At 32.4% G+C, this 17,547-nt stretch overlaps 1 protein-coding gene across 2 annotated transcripts; it reads left to right on the plus strand.

Moving 5' to 3' along the window:
• The first annotated feature begins 128 nt into the window (after window positions 1–128).
• Window positions 129–17,281, plus strand: LOC149910541 (uncharacterized). Of its 2 annotated transcripts, none has more exons than XM_090114860.1 (8): window positions 129–1,414; window positions 6,455–6,704; window positions 7,388–7,474; window positions 10,229–10,543; window positions 10,979–11,119; window positions 12,847–13,060; window positions 15,932–16,021; window positions 16,564–17,281. In XM_090114860.1, the coding sequence occupies exons 1-8, from the start codon at window positions 258–260 to the stop codon at window positions 16,644–16,646; spliced, it is 2,337 nt and encodes a 778-aa protein (XP_089970986.1). In that variant the 5' UTR covers window positions 129–257; the 3' UTR covers window positions 16,647–17,281. The 2 variants fall into 2 exon arrangements, with proteins under 2 accessions (XP_089970986.1, XP_089970994.1); XM_090114868.1 differs by lacking the exon at window positions 16,564–17,281 and adding an exon at window positions 16,138–16,439.
• The last annotated feature ends 266 nt before the right edge of the window (window positions 17,282–17,547 follow it).

Genomic DNA, 17,547 nt, shown 5'->3' on the forward strand with positions numbered 1-17,547 from the left:
TACATACATCTATCTATCCTCTTATTATTTAACGAACGAATAGTTACAAGGCAGAATCAAATTATCAAAGAATGATAGACTAAAGACTGTATAGTGACGTATTGCATATCGCGCGCCGAGGGGCGCGGGCGCCGTCGCTGCCAGTTGTGTTGTGCTGTCAACGCGGGCGCTCGTAATCTGTGCGCGTGTAGTTAATTTGTGTTTTGATATGAACGCGCTTTCTCTATTAGTTCGGTGTGAGTGCAATACCTAAACACATGCACTACACCATGTCACAAGAAAACATCAATAGGATTTCACAGGAACCTATGTCGTCTGGTGATGTTTCAGACAATGACTGTGTAGAATTAAGAAAGGATAGAACCACTGTCAAAGATATGATTCTTCGGTTCGAACGCACTGGTATCCACCTCGGTAGTTCTAGTGAATCCCTGGAGAGACTTAAAGACCCTCTCCTGGGTAGTCTAACAAGCGTTGTAAATCCAATTCATTTACACTTTCAACATTTGTGTCCAGTGAACGCAACTCCAGATAGAAATTCAAATGTGTCTGTAAATTCTATCTTATCAAACGTTTCGGAAATAAGTTATGAATCAAGTTCTTCAGGATTCATTTCGGACCGTAAGTCATCATCTCTTAGACCACACAGGCCAGCGCCACCGCCGCCAGAACCTTTTAATGATGGCTCTTCGGTTGAGAGCAAGTCTCCAGTTCCAGAGAAAACTACTGGAAAAGAGAGGCGTTATTCATTTGCTACACCTTCCACTTCACCAATTGTGCAACGACGATCACGACAGCCGCCTGTAATAAGAAGAAAATCAACAATCGGTGGACAAGGACACAATATTGGCGAGACGCTTTGGTCATATGGTGTAAGACAAAGTGATTTAGAAAAATTATTACGATTAAAACAATCTGAATCATCAGACAATGAAGAAGAAATGAAGGCGAATGTAATTAAAACTTCATCAAATGAAATACGTTCTAGTAGTAATAGTAGTAGTAGTAGCAGTAGTGACGATACTAATGACAGTGATAAACTTAAAGAAAGTGATGAATACATTGTAAATAACGATGAAGGTAAAGCGGATACGTTATCAACAGACCAATCTACTGATACATTAATAAACGATTATGAAAGTGATGAAGCAGACAATCTATCGGAGAGGTCTGGTGGATCTGGGGATCGTAGCAATTTCGATAATGTTAGCATCAAATCGATATCATCCCTTGACATGGTTCCTTACCAAAAGTATGACAGTATTACGGTATCTTCAGACGAGTTTGGGTCCGAGGTGTGCCATGCACCCGATACAGAATTCCTCACAGTGAGTGCAGTAAACGAGTGGTGTGTTTCAAAGTCCATAGAACCGGTATTAATGCCAGTGGAATCAAAAAAGGAAAAATATAGAAGGTGAGGTCATTTGAATTTATTCTGCTCAGATATCTAGGAAAATATTTTCGATATTGCAAAATTGTTTCGCCTTTATATCTGATAATAATTTATCGTTTGCCATTGAAGCGCTGATATGATTAGTACGTCTTTGTTCTATTTCTTCAAAGTATATGTCGACGTTTTGAATTTTTGATAAGCATTTATCGACATGTTACTAAATTTAAATGACGCTGAGCAAAATTGCAATGCGATTGTTGGTTATATAAAACTTGTCTCATTCGAGAATATCGAATAGTTGGTACAATTCTCATTACACAATATACAAGCAAAATGATTATCGCTGTAAATAAACAGTGGTCGCGATCGCACTACGTATGAGGTTTCACCTTGATGTTTATTCATATGGTCCGAGGCAGGCAGGTAGTTAACATAGTGATGTTTGCCTCTATGTATTTGACGAACAGTTAGATTCCGAGTTATGATTTAATATTCATGTACACGCAGATTGATAATCCTCATAATTTTGCGTAGTTTGAGGAAATTTGCTGTGTATTTAACTAATTAGGTTATATAATTAACATAAATTCATTTTAACTTGAGGAAGTTAATGCATAAAATTGCCATTCGAATGTGAAAATCTAGTGCGAACATTGCCGTAGAAAATTACGTTTTAATGTTTTTTTTGATACAACTAACTTAAAAAAATTAAACAATTGTTATTAGTTTTTTATTGTTTTACGGTAGTTGTCATGAAAAATAAATATACGCACAGTTATAACACGTTATATTTACGTTTATTTTAAATATGCAATCATGAAAACGGGTTTGTATTTCTATTATAACTAGTCACTAGCGGCGCTCCGCGGTTTCACCCGCGTGGCTCTGATTCTGTTGGTCTTAGCGTGATGATATATATAGCCTATATCCTTCCTTTCTTCTGTTTTTTCTCGATAAATGGGCTATCAAACAACGAAAGAATTTTTAAAATCGGACCAGTAGTTCTTGAGATTAACGCGTTCAAACAAACAAACTCTTCAGCTTTATAATATTAGTATAGATACCTAAAGCTTAGTTAATCAAAACTAAGCCTATATAGCAAATGAATGATTAGGTATATTCGAAACAAAAGGGTGATATTATTAATTACTGATTTTATATTCATGGTAAGTTAGGTTAGTTCACGATCGTTTTCAGATAATGTAATAAAAAAAAACATTCGCAATAAATTTGTTTTGTCTTTTATGGAAAACAGCTTTATCTTTTAATTTTTTATAATTAAAAGGAGGTTTACTCTTAATATAATTTATTCAAAATCAACCTTTCAACTTCACGTGTGAAAAAAAGAAAGTAAATTTTGGATTCTCCACTTTTGTACTGCTGTTACTATTTAATACATCCTCATTACATACTTTCTGAACGTTTATTTTCAATAGTATTTGAATAATTATTTGACTTTGATTTTTGACTTGTTAATTGTTATGTTAGAATAAGTTTTGAATGCTGTAAGCTAAACTACACTCAAGTCCCTTAAAACTAATATCATTTCCCGATCTGTGCTAAAATGCTGCTGCTGTTCAGTTCTTTGTAATATTGCTTGCGATTCTGAAGCTTATAATATAAGTTTAAATATTTGGATTTAAGTTCCTCTCTCTGCCTTGGTTGGTACAACGAAATAGGTATCAATAGGTATATATTTTATAGTTGGTTGGAAGTTGGAACAAAAAACGGAACGTGGGCTGTGATGACTAAATTCTAATTGAATGTGAACATAATATTGTTATTGTTGATATGCTGACGAGTTTTGTATAATATTTACAAATTCCTAAACGTGTCTAGGTTGTTTATGAAGTATACTAGTTTTACAAATGGACGAATTATACCCCTTTGCATTATTTACAATGATGGTAGAATACTACATTGTATAAATTAAAAAAAGAGCCCGTGTGTCGAGCACACATGTCAGAAATGAAACTTCTTTGGCAAGATTCAAAGATATCAAAATCGTAGTCTTACTCCATGACGTGACGAAATTTTAGTCGCAACGCGCATAAAAGAGTTTCTCTTCAAAAATTCATCCGTAAATACTCTCATTTGTAGTAAAAAATAAACAGTAATTTGTATCAGATTAGATTTGGCAATTTAATATACGGCGTTGTATTACAAATTACAATGTAGGTAAGTAGTAAACTGTGCCAAAAAAAAAAAAAAAATAACACGTTTCATTTTGATGTCACTGTAGACAAAAAATGAACATCGAACCGAGTTCAACTTGCAAACTAAGAAGTTCTTTGAAATAACACATAAAATCTCAAGGTCTGAATATTTTTAAACCGATTGTTTATTCACTGTATTGTTTGAAGTTACACAGTTTCTGCTTTATATTTATTCCAGTATCTAAAAATAAAACATCGAACAACAATAATTTTGTAAACAAATCTATTTTCTAAGGAATAGGTAGGAACTGTGTACAAAAGTCTTATATGTGTAACACATAAGACTTTTGTACCTACTAGTATTACCATTACTAGTATTACTTGGTAGTAGTAGTACCTAGTTCCCTACTAGTACATAGTAAAGTATTCTCTTTGTTATGACTGCATATTACGTATGAAGTGACTTATTAACATTCCAAGTTGCATATAGAAGTAGTTCGACATTATTTAGGTACACCTCACAGTGATTAAAAAATGCTTTCAAACTAGACAAATTAATGATGCAAATACATAAACATAATATGTATTTTTAATCATTTATTTTATTTTTTAATATTTGTGTTTATTCAAACATTAATACTCAGCAAATTGATCTGATATGTTAATCGGTGATGGTAAGTCCTTAGCGGTTTATTAATTCTGCTCCAGTTACAATTATTTAAGGTGACTTAAGGTTAGGACACGTTAGGAGTACTCCCACATAGGCGACACTAGGAATTGCATAAGAACCACAGATAAGAACACAGCATAAGAATATAGAACTTTTACAGTAAAACCTATTGTAGTGCATTGTTTATATTTTCTTTGCTTGTGTCATTTCTCTGATCACTTCACACGTAATCAATGTATTATTGTTTTGGCTTATATACTGAACGATACGTTTTCTCATGGTGGCAGTACACATTGGGCCAACGCGTTGGGCCAACGGGTTGGGCCAACGTGTAGAGAGCTACTTGGCGGTATGTTGGCTTCATTAGCCTAGTTGGCGCCAATATTGGCAGGCCAACCGAATGTTGTCGGTTTTTTGTGCACACATCAAAGGATCTTGGCGCGCTCCACAAACAGCGTTCACACGTTGGTGTCTTGTTCAGTTTGTTGTTACTCGTCAGCGGAGACACTATCGTTACGCGTCAATGAAATTTATTCCGATAGCGATGGCGGCGCCGAGGTTTTACAATTCGTAGAATTGTATCGACATGAAGGAATAATTTGGAATCCACGGCATGAACTACACAAAAATAAAACCATATGACTCAATAAATTAGATGTTCTATTTTCTATTTATTATATTATTCTAGATGTTTTTCTTATCTCACTTTCATACAATGCGATAAAAAAATGAATATATTTATAAAATGAGTAAAATAGTATTAAAAAGTTACTTGTTCTTAAAAATTAAATAACAATAATTATACAATGAGCATGATTTTGATCAAATTGTGCTTTATTACATAAATAATATTATCATTTAATATAATAATAATATCTAAAATCTAATCTTTAAAGTTTCGTTGTATAGGTAGTTAAAATTAAATTAAATGTAAAATGTACACATTTTAAATATTTGAAAAAATCTAAACATAATAATGTTTTATTTATACAGATATAAAAAAGGACAATAGAGATTGGAAAATGGTATCATCGCAGACGGCAGAGTACACTCATTGTTATTGATGCACATGTACGTAATAATTAAACGCACTGTATATAAATAAATTGCCGCGGCTGCAAGAACTTCTACGGACTACGTCCATCTTTGAAGCGCCAATGCAGAATGATCAGTAAGCCAATGTGTGAACAGGAATCTTCATTTTTGCCCAACACGTTGGCCCAACACGTTGGCCCCATGTGTACTGCCGCTATCATAGATCTAAATATATCTTATATATGTCAGTAGATTTGTTAGGTATTGTAATATTTTACTATCAGGCATTTTATTTACAAAAATTGGGCATATAATTTATTTAAGGTCTTTCATTGAGCATGGGTCGATGTTTTTGTCCTAGTGTGGTGGCCAGTCACAGAAGGTGAGTGAAGAGAAAATTTTTATTGTTCGGCTAATTATGCCAAGTGACAACAATCGAATAAACAACAGGCACAAATGATAAAATTTTACAATTACAATAAATGTAAAAAATAGTCTTGTAAACAATACTACTATAGTAGTTCATCTGTGGTTAGGGATAAATATAATAAAACATATAATCGTCTTATATATTTGAATTCATATGTTAGCAAAGTAAGCACTTAGCACCTTATAAACAAGTAATTATATTATTACTCAGAAAAACTCTTATCAATACCTCGTACGTGCTTTTCGTGTTACGATCAAGGAGATACAGGAAATACTGATATTGATAAGTTTCGTTGAAAAGTATAACTTCAAATATGTATTAATATTTAATTCAAAATCAATTATTTCAAGCGAAAGATATAGAAAAATTAGTTAAACAGTAACTAGGTAAATTGCGTATCTATTTTTAATGAAAGCATACGTGATACGTTTTGTATGCCAAGGTTATTTACAAATTACATCTGACGTGATTTTACACAAGTTTCATTTGTATGAAAATATATCTTTTTCCGTAAATATTTTTTTAAAGCACGTAGATCAAAAGATTTTAATTGACAAACATTTTTTGAGAAAGTTAATTTCTAAGGTATTAAATAGATAAACCATGTAGTATAATCTAAAAGGGATGTTTAACTCCATGATTAATGTTATAGCTACATACTTTACCTTATCGATACAATGATAGTATCGCTAGTATAGTATAGTATTGTATTATCTGTTGTATTGCTAATGTTTTCTTCGAATAATAAAACGTATATCTATTTTTACTAGGCGGATGACTGAACGCGTGAATGAGTTGCTACATACCGAAAATGTGTACGTCGAGCGACTAAGGCATGTGGTCGAAGATTACATCCCAGAAATGTCTCGAGAAGATTTACCAATGACACTTAGAGGGTCGAAGACGGACATATTTGCGAACATTGAACGAATATGTCGGTTCCATGCAGAGGAATTCCTCCCAGCCTTGAGAGACTGCGAAAATGATCTAAGGAAACTTGGACAATGTTTTCGGAGATTCGTGAGTATATTGTGATACCTACTAATAAGTGTGAATACGAAGTAGAAAGTGGCAAAACAAAAAATATACAAAGAGAAGAAAGTATTCTATCTGTGGCAATTTCAGTTTATTTCATAATGTAATAAAAATAAACATTATACAATACGCAGTATTGATTTTTCTACCACATTAAAATATTATATCTGCATTACTATGACCCAAAATGATAAGCTTCAATTCGAAGAGATATTCCTATCACGAATAAATCTCCAAAACATCCTGCTTATCTTTAGAATGCCAATATCACAAGGAAAAGAACAAATGTGGTTTATAATTGTATTTTTCAGTAGGTAACAAAAACACCTTCACGGTCCGATACTGCGCATGGATATCGTTCGCTTGTTTATACCGAGAAGGCTTCCGCTTTATAAACCTCTCATTATAATAGTTGAAGTCTAACATAATTTTATTATAGAATTATGAGCGGTTTTTTTCAATTATTTGCATGGAACAGCGAAGTTTCTTTCTCTCTTAGTTTATAATTTAAGTTATCCAAAAATTTATGAATATTTCAATTTTTATGGACAGTATCCTTCACAAAAGAAAGTATATCCTATTTATTTTATACTTCCGCATACATATCAATGCTTCTGTAAGAAGTTTCAATTATTATCAATTTTTAAAATGACTGTATTTTATTTCAGGAGCAAAGGTTTAATATGTACGTAATGTACTCTAGAAATAATAAGAGAGCAACTAGACTGGTGTATGAGCACAAACAATTTTTCCAGGTAATTTAAAAATGTTCCATTTTTATGATCTATTCAGGTATTTTTGATTAACTGATATGGGTGAAATTTAGTACACAGGTGGCCTGTATCGTGGGTACAGGCTAATTTTAATATAATCAAAGCGTCATGCAAGCAAGTTTGGCATACATTAATTCAATATTTGCATAAATTAATAACATGACGCAGTCGTTATCTAAGTTGGGATTTTTCTCATACAATTGAAAAAATCCGGTTATTTTATTGTGTATTAATGTAAAATTTAAAATTACGCCTATCATGATGTATAAGGGAATGTCCCAAAAGCACTGAATATTTTCCTTTAGATTTGCCATGTTCAGGTTTTTAATTGAAACACAATAATTGAATTATGAATGTAAAAATTATGATTTTAATTATCGACTATTATCTGTGCATTGTACATATATGCTTTTGTGCTCACGATGATGCGTGTGCATTTCCTCATTTCTAAAGTTGTGGCTTATGGAATGTAAAGTACTGTTGAATATGTGGATAGCTGTGTGTACTGTTACATAATTTATGCCAGTATTGAGGCATTCAGTTCACTACATTCAGTAAGTTCTACAATACTTCAATCGAATGCTAGTTGAAAGACGGAGTTGTCATTTATAAATCTTAGAATACGAGGCATAGGTTTTAAATATTCAGCTTAAATATTGTTTATCAATTTACAAATTAAGAGGAATAAAATATATGCTGAATGTTCAGACAGTTCCCATGTGTGTTGAATGGAATATTTGTGCAATTAAAATTATAAATTTTGGCATAGAGAAACCTCGTACGTCTGTCACGCGCCATTTCCTTGCTAACAAACTTCTCAGTCTAGTTAGTCGGATGAAATTCTGCTCCAGTAATTCTATTTGATCGTGATCACATATCTTTTTCCATACAATAATAATTTTGTAACTTGATATAAACGAACCATTTCTCTACATGCTTACGTAGAAGTACGTTGTTATGTCGTGATGGCCTTACCTATAAGTAAGATTATTAATCGTTCCTTAGACAGTGGTACTTTCCCTTCTGAGTGGAAGAAGGCCAGAATTGTGCCTGTCTATAAGAAAGGCGACACCGACAATGTGCGAAACTATCGACCTATCTCTATTTTATCTTGCTTAGCCAAGTTGTTTGAGTCTCTCTTATGTCCTATAATTACCAGCCACACGTCCTGCTTCATTAACTCAAATCAACATGGGTTCCTAAAGGGACGATCTGTGGAAACTAATCTGGTTGAGTATATCTCACATATATCTAGAGAGATAGATAAAGGTAATGAGGTCCACAGTGTTTACACTGACTTCTCGAGTGCATTCGATAGAGTTAACCACGACCTCCTATTGCTTAAACTTGAATCATATGGAATATATGGTTCTCTGTTATGTTGGTTTGGTTCTTACCTAAAAAATAGAATACAGATCGTTACTGTAAAAGGATATGAGTCTCATCCTTATACCTCATCCTCCGGAGTTCCACAGGGTTCTCATTTAGGACCGATATTGTTCAGCTTGTACATTAACGACATTAGTCGTGTTATCTACCACTGTAGCTTCTCTATATTCGCCGATGACCTCAAGATATTTAAAACGATCAAATCTCAACATGACGTCTCATTAATGCAATCAGATTTGGATAGAATTGTAGAGTGGTGCATTGACAATAATATGGTTCTGAATGCTGAGAAATGTTTCTTAATTATGTTAACCCGGAGAAAGATACGTACATCAGCAATTTATACTATAAACAAAGATATTGTGTGTGAATGTAATGAAATCCGTGACTTAGGGGTTCTTATTGATAGTGAATTAAAATTTTGTTCTCATGTTAATACAGTTGTAAAAAATCGTCGCAAATGTTAGGCTTTTTAAAAAGAAATACCAAATCATTTAGTATAAAAACGAAACTGTCTCTTTTTAATTCATTAGTACGATCCCAACTAGAATACGCCAGTGTGGTTTGGAGTCCCCTCTATTCAGTGCACTCTCAACGTATTGAAAATATTCAACGTAAGTTCACCCGGCACATTGCGTTTATCTCTCAAGGTATATCTCATAGAAATCCTTACGACACCCGATTAGCGTTCTTCAATATGATATCTCTTCGTAATCGTAGGCAACAAAGGGATATCTTGTTTTTATACAAAATAATTAGAGGTATTATTGTATGTCCACAAATATTAGAGCAAATTAGGTTTACAGTGCCTAGTAAAATACCCCGGCTTCCCATATCTAGAGTTTTTGATCTCCCGCTGTATCGAAACAATGTTGGTAAAAACTCGCCAATAAATAGAATGTGCAGTGAGTTTAATGTTTTGTGTGCATCTCAGCCTAATTTGGTGGATATTTGCTTTGATTCGTATTCAATTTTTTCTAAAAATATTGTTAATTACTTTAAATATAGTTACGTTAGTCATAAAATAAATTAACATAAGAAACGCTATGTTGATTTAGTTGGTACAATTTAAGTAAGTTTATGATATTCTAAATGAATTGTCCTTACCTATAATTGGTAGATACATCCTTACCATTTATATACTTCTAGATTTAAGCTTGCAATGATTTATATGTATTTACTGTTGGTTTGGCGTAATAAATAAATAAATAAATAGAAGTACGCGCTTACGTATGCATAAAATTAGATGATGTTAGATAAACTATTAATCGCTTCATAATTATTATCCACTATTAATATGCATTAATGTTTGAGCATCGAGTATTAAAACATTTTTTATTGTTTCAGCGACGACAGTTAGAATTAGGTGATAGATTAGATCTCTCTAGCTACCTTTTAGAACCGGTGCAAAGGATACCGAGGTATAAACTGTTTCTGGATGATCTCGTAAAAACTTATATAAACTATGAAAATGAGAGGTGTGAATCGGACTCTAGAATATCTAAATTAAGTGTGGACAGTGATGAAACGGGCGGTAGCAATGGAGAGTCGGAGACTGATGAAACGCCGTTAGAAAGTTTGAAACTAGCTAAAACTATGATTGAATGTGTTCTGACAGCGGTGGACGGGATCATGGCTTTGGAAAATATAAGAGATTGCCCAGTAAGTATTAATAATTAAAGTTTAAGACCTTGACCAGCTATTTATAGAATGGATTAACAATGCATAACGTATTGACGTTTGTGTTATGAATGCGAAAGTGTTTTGTTTGTTATTTCATGTGGCATCGGACGTTAGGGGGGAAATGAACGGAGGGGTAGAATACAAACTAAACGACAACGCTGTCTTTGTTATTTGCTGGTTGCCAATAATGCGCATGTCTTTTTCCTTCTTATTTTCAACAGTTTTCTTTAAGACTTTCGAATTACTTACAATGAATATTAGAAAATATTAGTCAAATAAATGACGTGCAATTTCATCACGTCACTTATTTACATGAGAAAATTGTCATTATTAACTTATATTACAATTTCCTAAGTCCTATGAATGAATGTGAAGCAATGAAATATTATGATAGATAAATTTATATGATTCCAGCCTTATTTGAACCTGTTGAATCAGGGAAGATTGTTACGGCAGAATGAATTCTACGCGATGGACAACGCGCGCCGGCGGCGACAACTCATGAGAATCTTTCTGTTTGACAAATTGATACTCATTACAGCTGTTTATAGGAAGGTTTGTCTATTTTTCCTTTTGTGAAATCTCTTAGATTTCGAGTCTGTAAATATTTTTTTTGAATTCATGAAGATTTTTAAAACTATGCGGATATTTGAATAAATTTTAATGAGGTACACATATCACTTTGTAAGGTAATAAAATCAAATCTATCATTCTTATCAAAATATTCTCATTGCGTAAAATGCTAATAATCAAATAATTTGATAAACATGCTTAAAACAAATAATTAAATGTTCACATCATGAATCATAAATAATGAATCATGTGTTATCAATTTGCATTAAAAATTACTATATTATTAAACAGTATCATGTCAGTAATATTGTCTACTGGTTGGTGATAACGCAATAGTTATAATGTGAAGTCCTATAGTGCGTTTTGCATAATATTATTATCGTATTTTCAATAAAGATTGTCTAAAGTGATGTTAAATATACAAGTCTTTTTATCTTTATTGCCTTTACTCAAACCTTATGCTCTTTAATAGACGACAACATTAATTGCTAGAGTAATTTGTTAAAACGAATTAAATTGTTGGTATAAGAGCTGCACGAATGTATCTTGTAGCACTTTGTTATTTTACGTTACGTTGACTTAATACCGGAACAAAGGTTCCACTTGAGAAGTTTTGTTCTTATTGATATATTTTCTTTGATATTTTGCGACTTTCTCGCAATAATATGTTTAATGGAAATTAAACTTAGTTAGAATAAGAAAATTAGATATTCAATATCGGATGAAATAAGGCTTTAAAATATTGACCATGATTTTATAAATTGCATATACCTAGTTGTACTAAAATATCCCTTTCAGTATAATGACAGCAAAAAATAAAAACGCATTGTGTAGCCCAATAGCCTCTACTAAAAGGTTACGATCGTGACCATGATGTTTAATTCAGCATTCGTACGGAACATTACTAGTATAAATATTTTGAGACTTCAATTCGTAAGAATAAAAGTGCTTTTTACCGAGATACTTCCACTTAACATAGCGTATAATGAAATAGTGGGTAGATATTACAAAAATAGTTTATTACGTGGACGCGCCTCACTGGCGTCGGAAGCTGATTTCGTAGACAGAGAAATTGCTAGTGTTCACAACTTACGTATAATTCTGGTTTGTATTTTCCTATCCAAGTCCAAACTATAAATTTATTATGTAACCAATGATACAGACTTTTTGGGTCAATTATTCCGAAAAATCTAGATTCAACCCGAATTGTCTCAAGATAAGCACCACCACTAGGTACATAATTATGTCGTCCTAGTTCCTGAAAAGAAAAGCATTATATAAACGTATGACTGCATGTTTATTTTTTAAATGAATTCAGGAATTTTGCACTTTAATTATGTTTATCATAATTAGGATGTTACCTATAATTTTCATTCAAAGAATGTGTTGTTGAATGTGTGAAAGTTATTTAAAGTTAATATTTAAATAATGTAAGAACGTATGGATGACACTGTCCATGAACTATAACAGGATAAACAATGTGCGGCCTCGTGCGTTACGGGTCGATTAATTGATGCTGATTTCAATGTGACGACACAGGAAACACGTAATAGACGCCATTTTCATACAAAATATTATTTGGCAATATATAATGATGTCGTTACAGACTGATAACATTATTTGAATAATTTAATTTTAATTCTTCCAAGTTTTTTGGAGATAATTTGTATTGATCGACGTTCCCACTAATTAAAGTTATTATATTTCAGCAATTGACGGTTGAGTTCTTTATATATAAAGATCACATACCAGTCGACGATCTTGGCATAACGGCAAAAGAGCATGACCAGTACAAATTCAGCATTTGGTACAAGAAGAGGAATCTCAAGTCATACAAACTGGAGACAAGAGATTCAGCGATAAGGAACGGTTGGGTCGAGGAGATAACTTCGTTGCTTTGGGAGCAGGCTATGCAGAAAAAAGGTATGACAATACAAATCATATGTACATTTATTACGCATCAAAATATTCGGTATATTATATAGAGAAGGTAATTTAGAGATAAAAGTTAATTACGTTTGTATTCCCATTAGGCCTTTATCATTTGTCAGTATTTATTGGTTTTGTTATAATAAAATAATATTTCTTACTACAGTAATTTACTTGTGTTTACTTGGATTGATATTTATCTCTTCATACAAATAGATTTCTTTCATGTTTTCTGCAATGAAAAATTTATTAAGATCAAAGCAATTATTTCATAATTGTTATTAACGATGACGCGATAGTTTAATTTATGAAAATTATTAACAGTTCTGAGAAAAATTGTAGGTTAAGGCAAACAAGTCATTTGTGGTAATAGAGCAACAAAAATCATAAACATCATTTGTTTGTTAGAGTATACAGCTCGGATCACGAATGCACATTTTGTCAAGCAATTTGTTATCACAATGAGGATGGTTGCATAAGTAGTTGCAAGCAAAGATGAATAGAGCACAACGCGTGGCAGGAACTTGTCACGGGAGCGTTTCGCTCCTCACAAATCATATCATGCGCGTTATGTTTGGATTTCATTATACGTCCACTGATTCGGTAACCGCAGCACACGATTTATATGCCGGATTATTATTAACAATTTAAGTTAATTTTCCGCTCCACCAGCCTCACCACTCGCCAACAAAACAAATTGACAGCGTATTGCAGCAATCTTATCACGAAAAACGTATCGTTATTGAGTTAGTGTATGAAGAATGTTATGTGGTACATCTGGTGGAAGTAATTTCAGTGTAGTTAATGCGGGCAAACTTTTTTAATTGATCGTCATCTGCTCCCGTCTTGGTACGTGAGGGAAGAGGGCAGGGTCCTTATCGTCGGTCGGTTGACGCATGCGGGGTCGATGACTGTGTTTTATTGGGTGCCAGTTGAGTTGCATGTGCACTCGATGCGTCGGACGACAGGACGGAACGACAGGAAGCGAACTTTTTATTCCGCATTGATTTTTTCTTATTTGATATGCGACGTATTTAGAACACTTGCATAAATGTATGACGTTGTTATAAAACATCTTTTATTTTATGATTTGAACAACGTTCATTATTTTTTTTTATATCATACACAGAGTTTATTTTTAGTCTTTATGCGTTAAGTATTTGTAATTAATTCTACATTATATTTGGTTCTAATATTAGTTATTGTTTTAACTATTTGGAGAATCGACCATATTTAAATCCAGTCAATATGCAAAAACGTCTTAGTCACAAACGATATGTAACAGCAAATGCAATTTTTAAAAAACAATAGCCTTTTGTCCTCTGCGAAACGTCGGTACTATAGGAAATATGTCACCAACTATGACTCACATATTACATGTAATCGAGGTTGTGTTACTGATTACAGTTTCGATGCGTGTTATCGAAAGAAAACTGGTTAGAATCGAAATTAATCGACTTTTAATGTCATACGCTTTCTGTACGGCATTGCTAGATAATAGCAATAAGTACACGAATCGAGTCCTCGATTGCGGTATTGAGTTTCGGTTTATCAACAAGAACCTCGTTTTCCGTCTTTATTGGATTTCAATGTGAGAATGTTATAATATTTACATTGCCATCGGCGAAACAATCTGTATTTTGATTGTATTGCAATCAACAATTTGGAATTCGAATGACTGTACTGGCTATTATTAGATTTCATAATTAACCTATTCATTTGTATGTTGTTTAGGTTTATATTGTGGTGGAGGTAATCAATACTGTGAGGCCCTAGGTTGAAAATTATCGCTATTATCAGGTGCGGCGTTATCACATGTATTTAGACAGGTGCGGCCTCGACATGATATTTGCTTCTAGGTCGTTACTTGTACATAAAATAAGTTATTTTTAATTTTATTTATAATCTATATATTCTTAGATGTGTAATTTGATTTAAACTAATCAAACATCCATATTATATAGGTATGTATATTTATGGTAACTAGTTTATTATAATTATTTACCGTGTGAACTGTGAATGTTTTTTTCGCAAAATAGTTATTGTAATTATTAGCCTACTAGCCTACAAAAGACTTCAAATCATAAAAATGCGCTAGCTATTAATTTGATCCCTAATCAAGGCCTTTACCCTAAGCCTTTACCGAACACTAAAGAGACTAATGAGACTTGCCATAATGAAAGGAGACACAAGAAAAATCCATAAACAGATATGAATATTAAATAAAATAGTGGCTGTTATGAACAAAAGATTACCATGTAGCAGAACAAGAAAAAAAGTTATATATAATCATTATATTATTGATTTTTGTTTGGCACGTCCTTGGCTTTAAGCTCATATATCGAGAATTGCGTATTTATTTTAAAATATTGATTGGAACATACGAAAATATGGTTTATCAGATAAAGATCCATCCTATGTATTCCTACAGATTGCTTCGTAATCGTTCGAATTATCGATTTGTCGTATGTTTATCAATTTCTATCTAGTAAGATATCCGGTACACCAATAAATACTTATAGTATGATTGTACCAAATGTAATGCTGTAAATATTATCAGTTATGATATTGCAGGACCATGACCTTTTTTAAAAATAAACCAAATATATTTGTGGTTTTACTTGTAGATGAAATTTAACATCATAGAGCTTAACTTCTACACTCAAAAATACTTTACCGTTAATTTCAAACTTTCATAAAAGTTCTCATAGCTCAATCTTATACATTTATAATAGTTCAGAAATATAGAATTTTCTTTATTGGTCAATATGTTAATTATAAATAAATATCATGCTCCAAATTTCGAACGATACTTCGTGATTCTGAATGAAAGAGAAATATTAAAGAATAAATGTCTTTTTACAGAACTTTTACTGCAACAGCGAAGTAAACGAGTTTCCATGGTGTCTATGGACAGTCAAGAGTCCACAGAAACTGAGGGCAAGGACGATAAATGTAAGTACCTACACTAAAGATTTCATAGTACATGATATTATATCCATACGCTTAGTGTCACTAAAACGTATTTGGAAAACAATACTATATTAATTAAGTAGAAATCTTTTCTCCAGGTCTGTTAGATGGTTTTGTTCTCGTAGAAGTGCACCCATGAGTTGCTTTGTAGGTCAGTACTATTAAAATTTGGGAATTGGGTTCAAAGCATTGGTTGCGTTTGGTTTTGTCCACCTTCTTCACACATCTTTCCGAATATTCTATGTGTGGATGCCTTTTTCTTACTTACATTTTTGTTTCGTTTTTATCATATTTGTCATCGGGTAAGTTAGTGTGGTCAAATGAGGAGTTATTATATGTTGTATGGTACGTTTGGTGTTCATTTCTAATAAGGCGGCTTATTATTCCTCTTTTGACCATGCTAGTTTTATATAATACACATTCATATTTACCTAAAGCAAATTCTATTTCGCTGAATTCTGAACTTTTCTGTAAATATAAAGCGATTTCAATAGAAATATAAAGCAATTGTTCTTTCATTTCAGATAATTCTCTAAGAGGCGTGCCCGGCGAAGTTCGTCGTTCGGGAGACAAGAAATTTCGAAGAACGACTTGGTATTGTGAATGAGGTCAGGCGCTTGATGCATCTGAATTAAACGACAGGGAAAAATATAACTTAGACACTATAGGATTTAACAGAGGCCAAGATGCGTTCAAGAATTGATTCAAAAAGAAGGTTACTTTATCATACCGATGAACTTTTAAGTGTGGTATGATTCGAGAGTATCTCAATGATAGTGTTCCATGAAAATCTGATTTGAGATGTAAGTCGATGTTGATATCTTTACGTTATAGATGCGGATAGTGTCATGTTTTATCAAGTGGCAAAAGAACTACATCGTAACTTGACTGCACTAGAGTTTTCCAAAGATTATATTTCAAATATTAACGTATTAAATACGTCTTGTAAAATTTATCATATATTTTTGTATTTAAAATAGTAACGATTGTTAATGAAATATGTATTAACTTCGATTCGATGTTTGTGATAACATGTATTTAGATAAATTTATTGAACTAATTAATCGTCATATCAGTCATTATTGTTATTGTTATTAAACTACTATAAATTTAGTTATAAAATAATGTCTATAATAAAATTATCAAATATTTTGTACATATGCCTAATTAGGATTTTCAAGAATTATATTTAATACTTTTCCGTGTATAGTTAAAGCAATATAATAAAATATAATTTTTTAATAGTTGTTTTAGTTTGCCTCAAAGGTTATAAAAATATGTACCTATGCCATTTATTTGTATTATTATAACATTTTATAATGCAGAAAAGAAAAATAATCTATAACCTATAAATAACTTCATGAACAAAATGAACAATAACAATTCTTCATGTTTATTATCATAGCAGACAAAAGGTTTTTATCGGACACACAATGTAACTTATTGTTACTTTTCTCCTATTTTAGTTCATTTTTGGATATACAAGAAAGTTAATCTCAAATTCGTAA

The sequence above is a fragment of the Colias eurytheme genome, chromosome 2, assembly GCF_061535395.1.
Source record: "Colias eurytheme isolate Ceu_HAF_F1 chromosome 2, ilColEury1 Martin Lab GWU primary, whole genome shotgun sequence".
NCBI classification, from domain to species: Eukaryota; Metazoa; Arthropoda; class Insecta; order Lepidoptera; family Pieridae; genus Colias; species Colias eurytheme.

Coding starts and splice junctions, on each gene's coding strand:
- LOC149910541 (XM_090114860.1), top strand. CDS start 258: ATGCACTACACCATGTCACAAGAAAACATCAATAGGATTTCACAGGAA. Junction 11,120..12,846: donor TTACAGCTGTTTATAGGAAG/GTTTGTCTATTT, acceptor ATTATATTTCAG/CAATTGACGGTTGAGTTCTT. Junction 16,022..16,563: donor TGAGGGCAAGGACGATAAAT/GTAAGTACCTAC, acceptor CTTTCATTTCAG/ATAATTCTCTAAGAGGCGTG.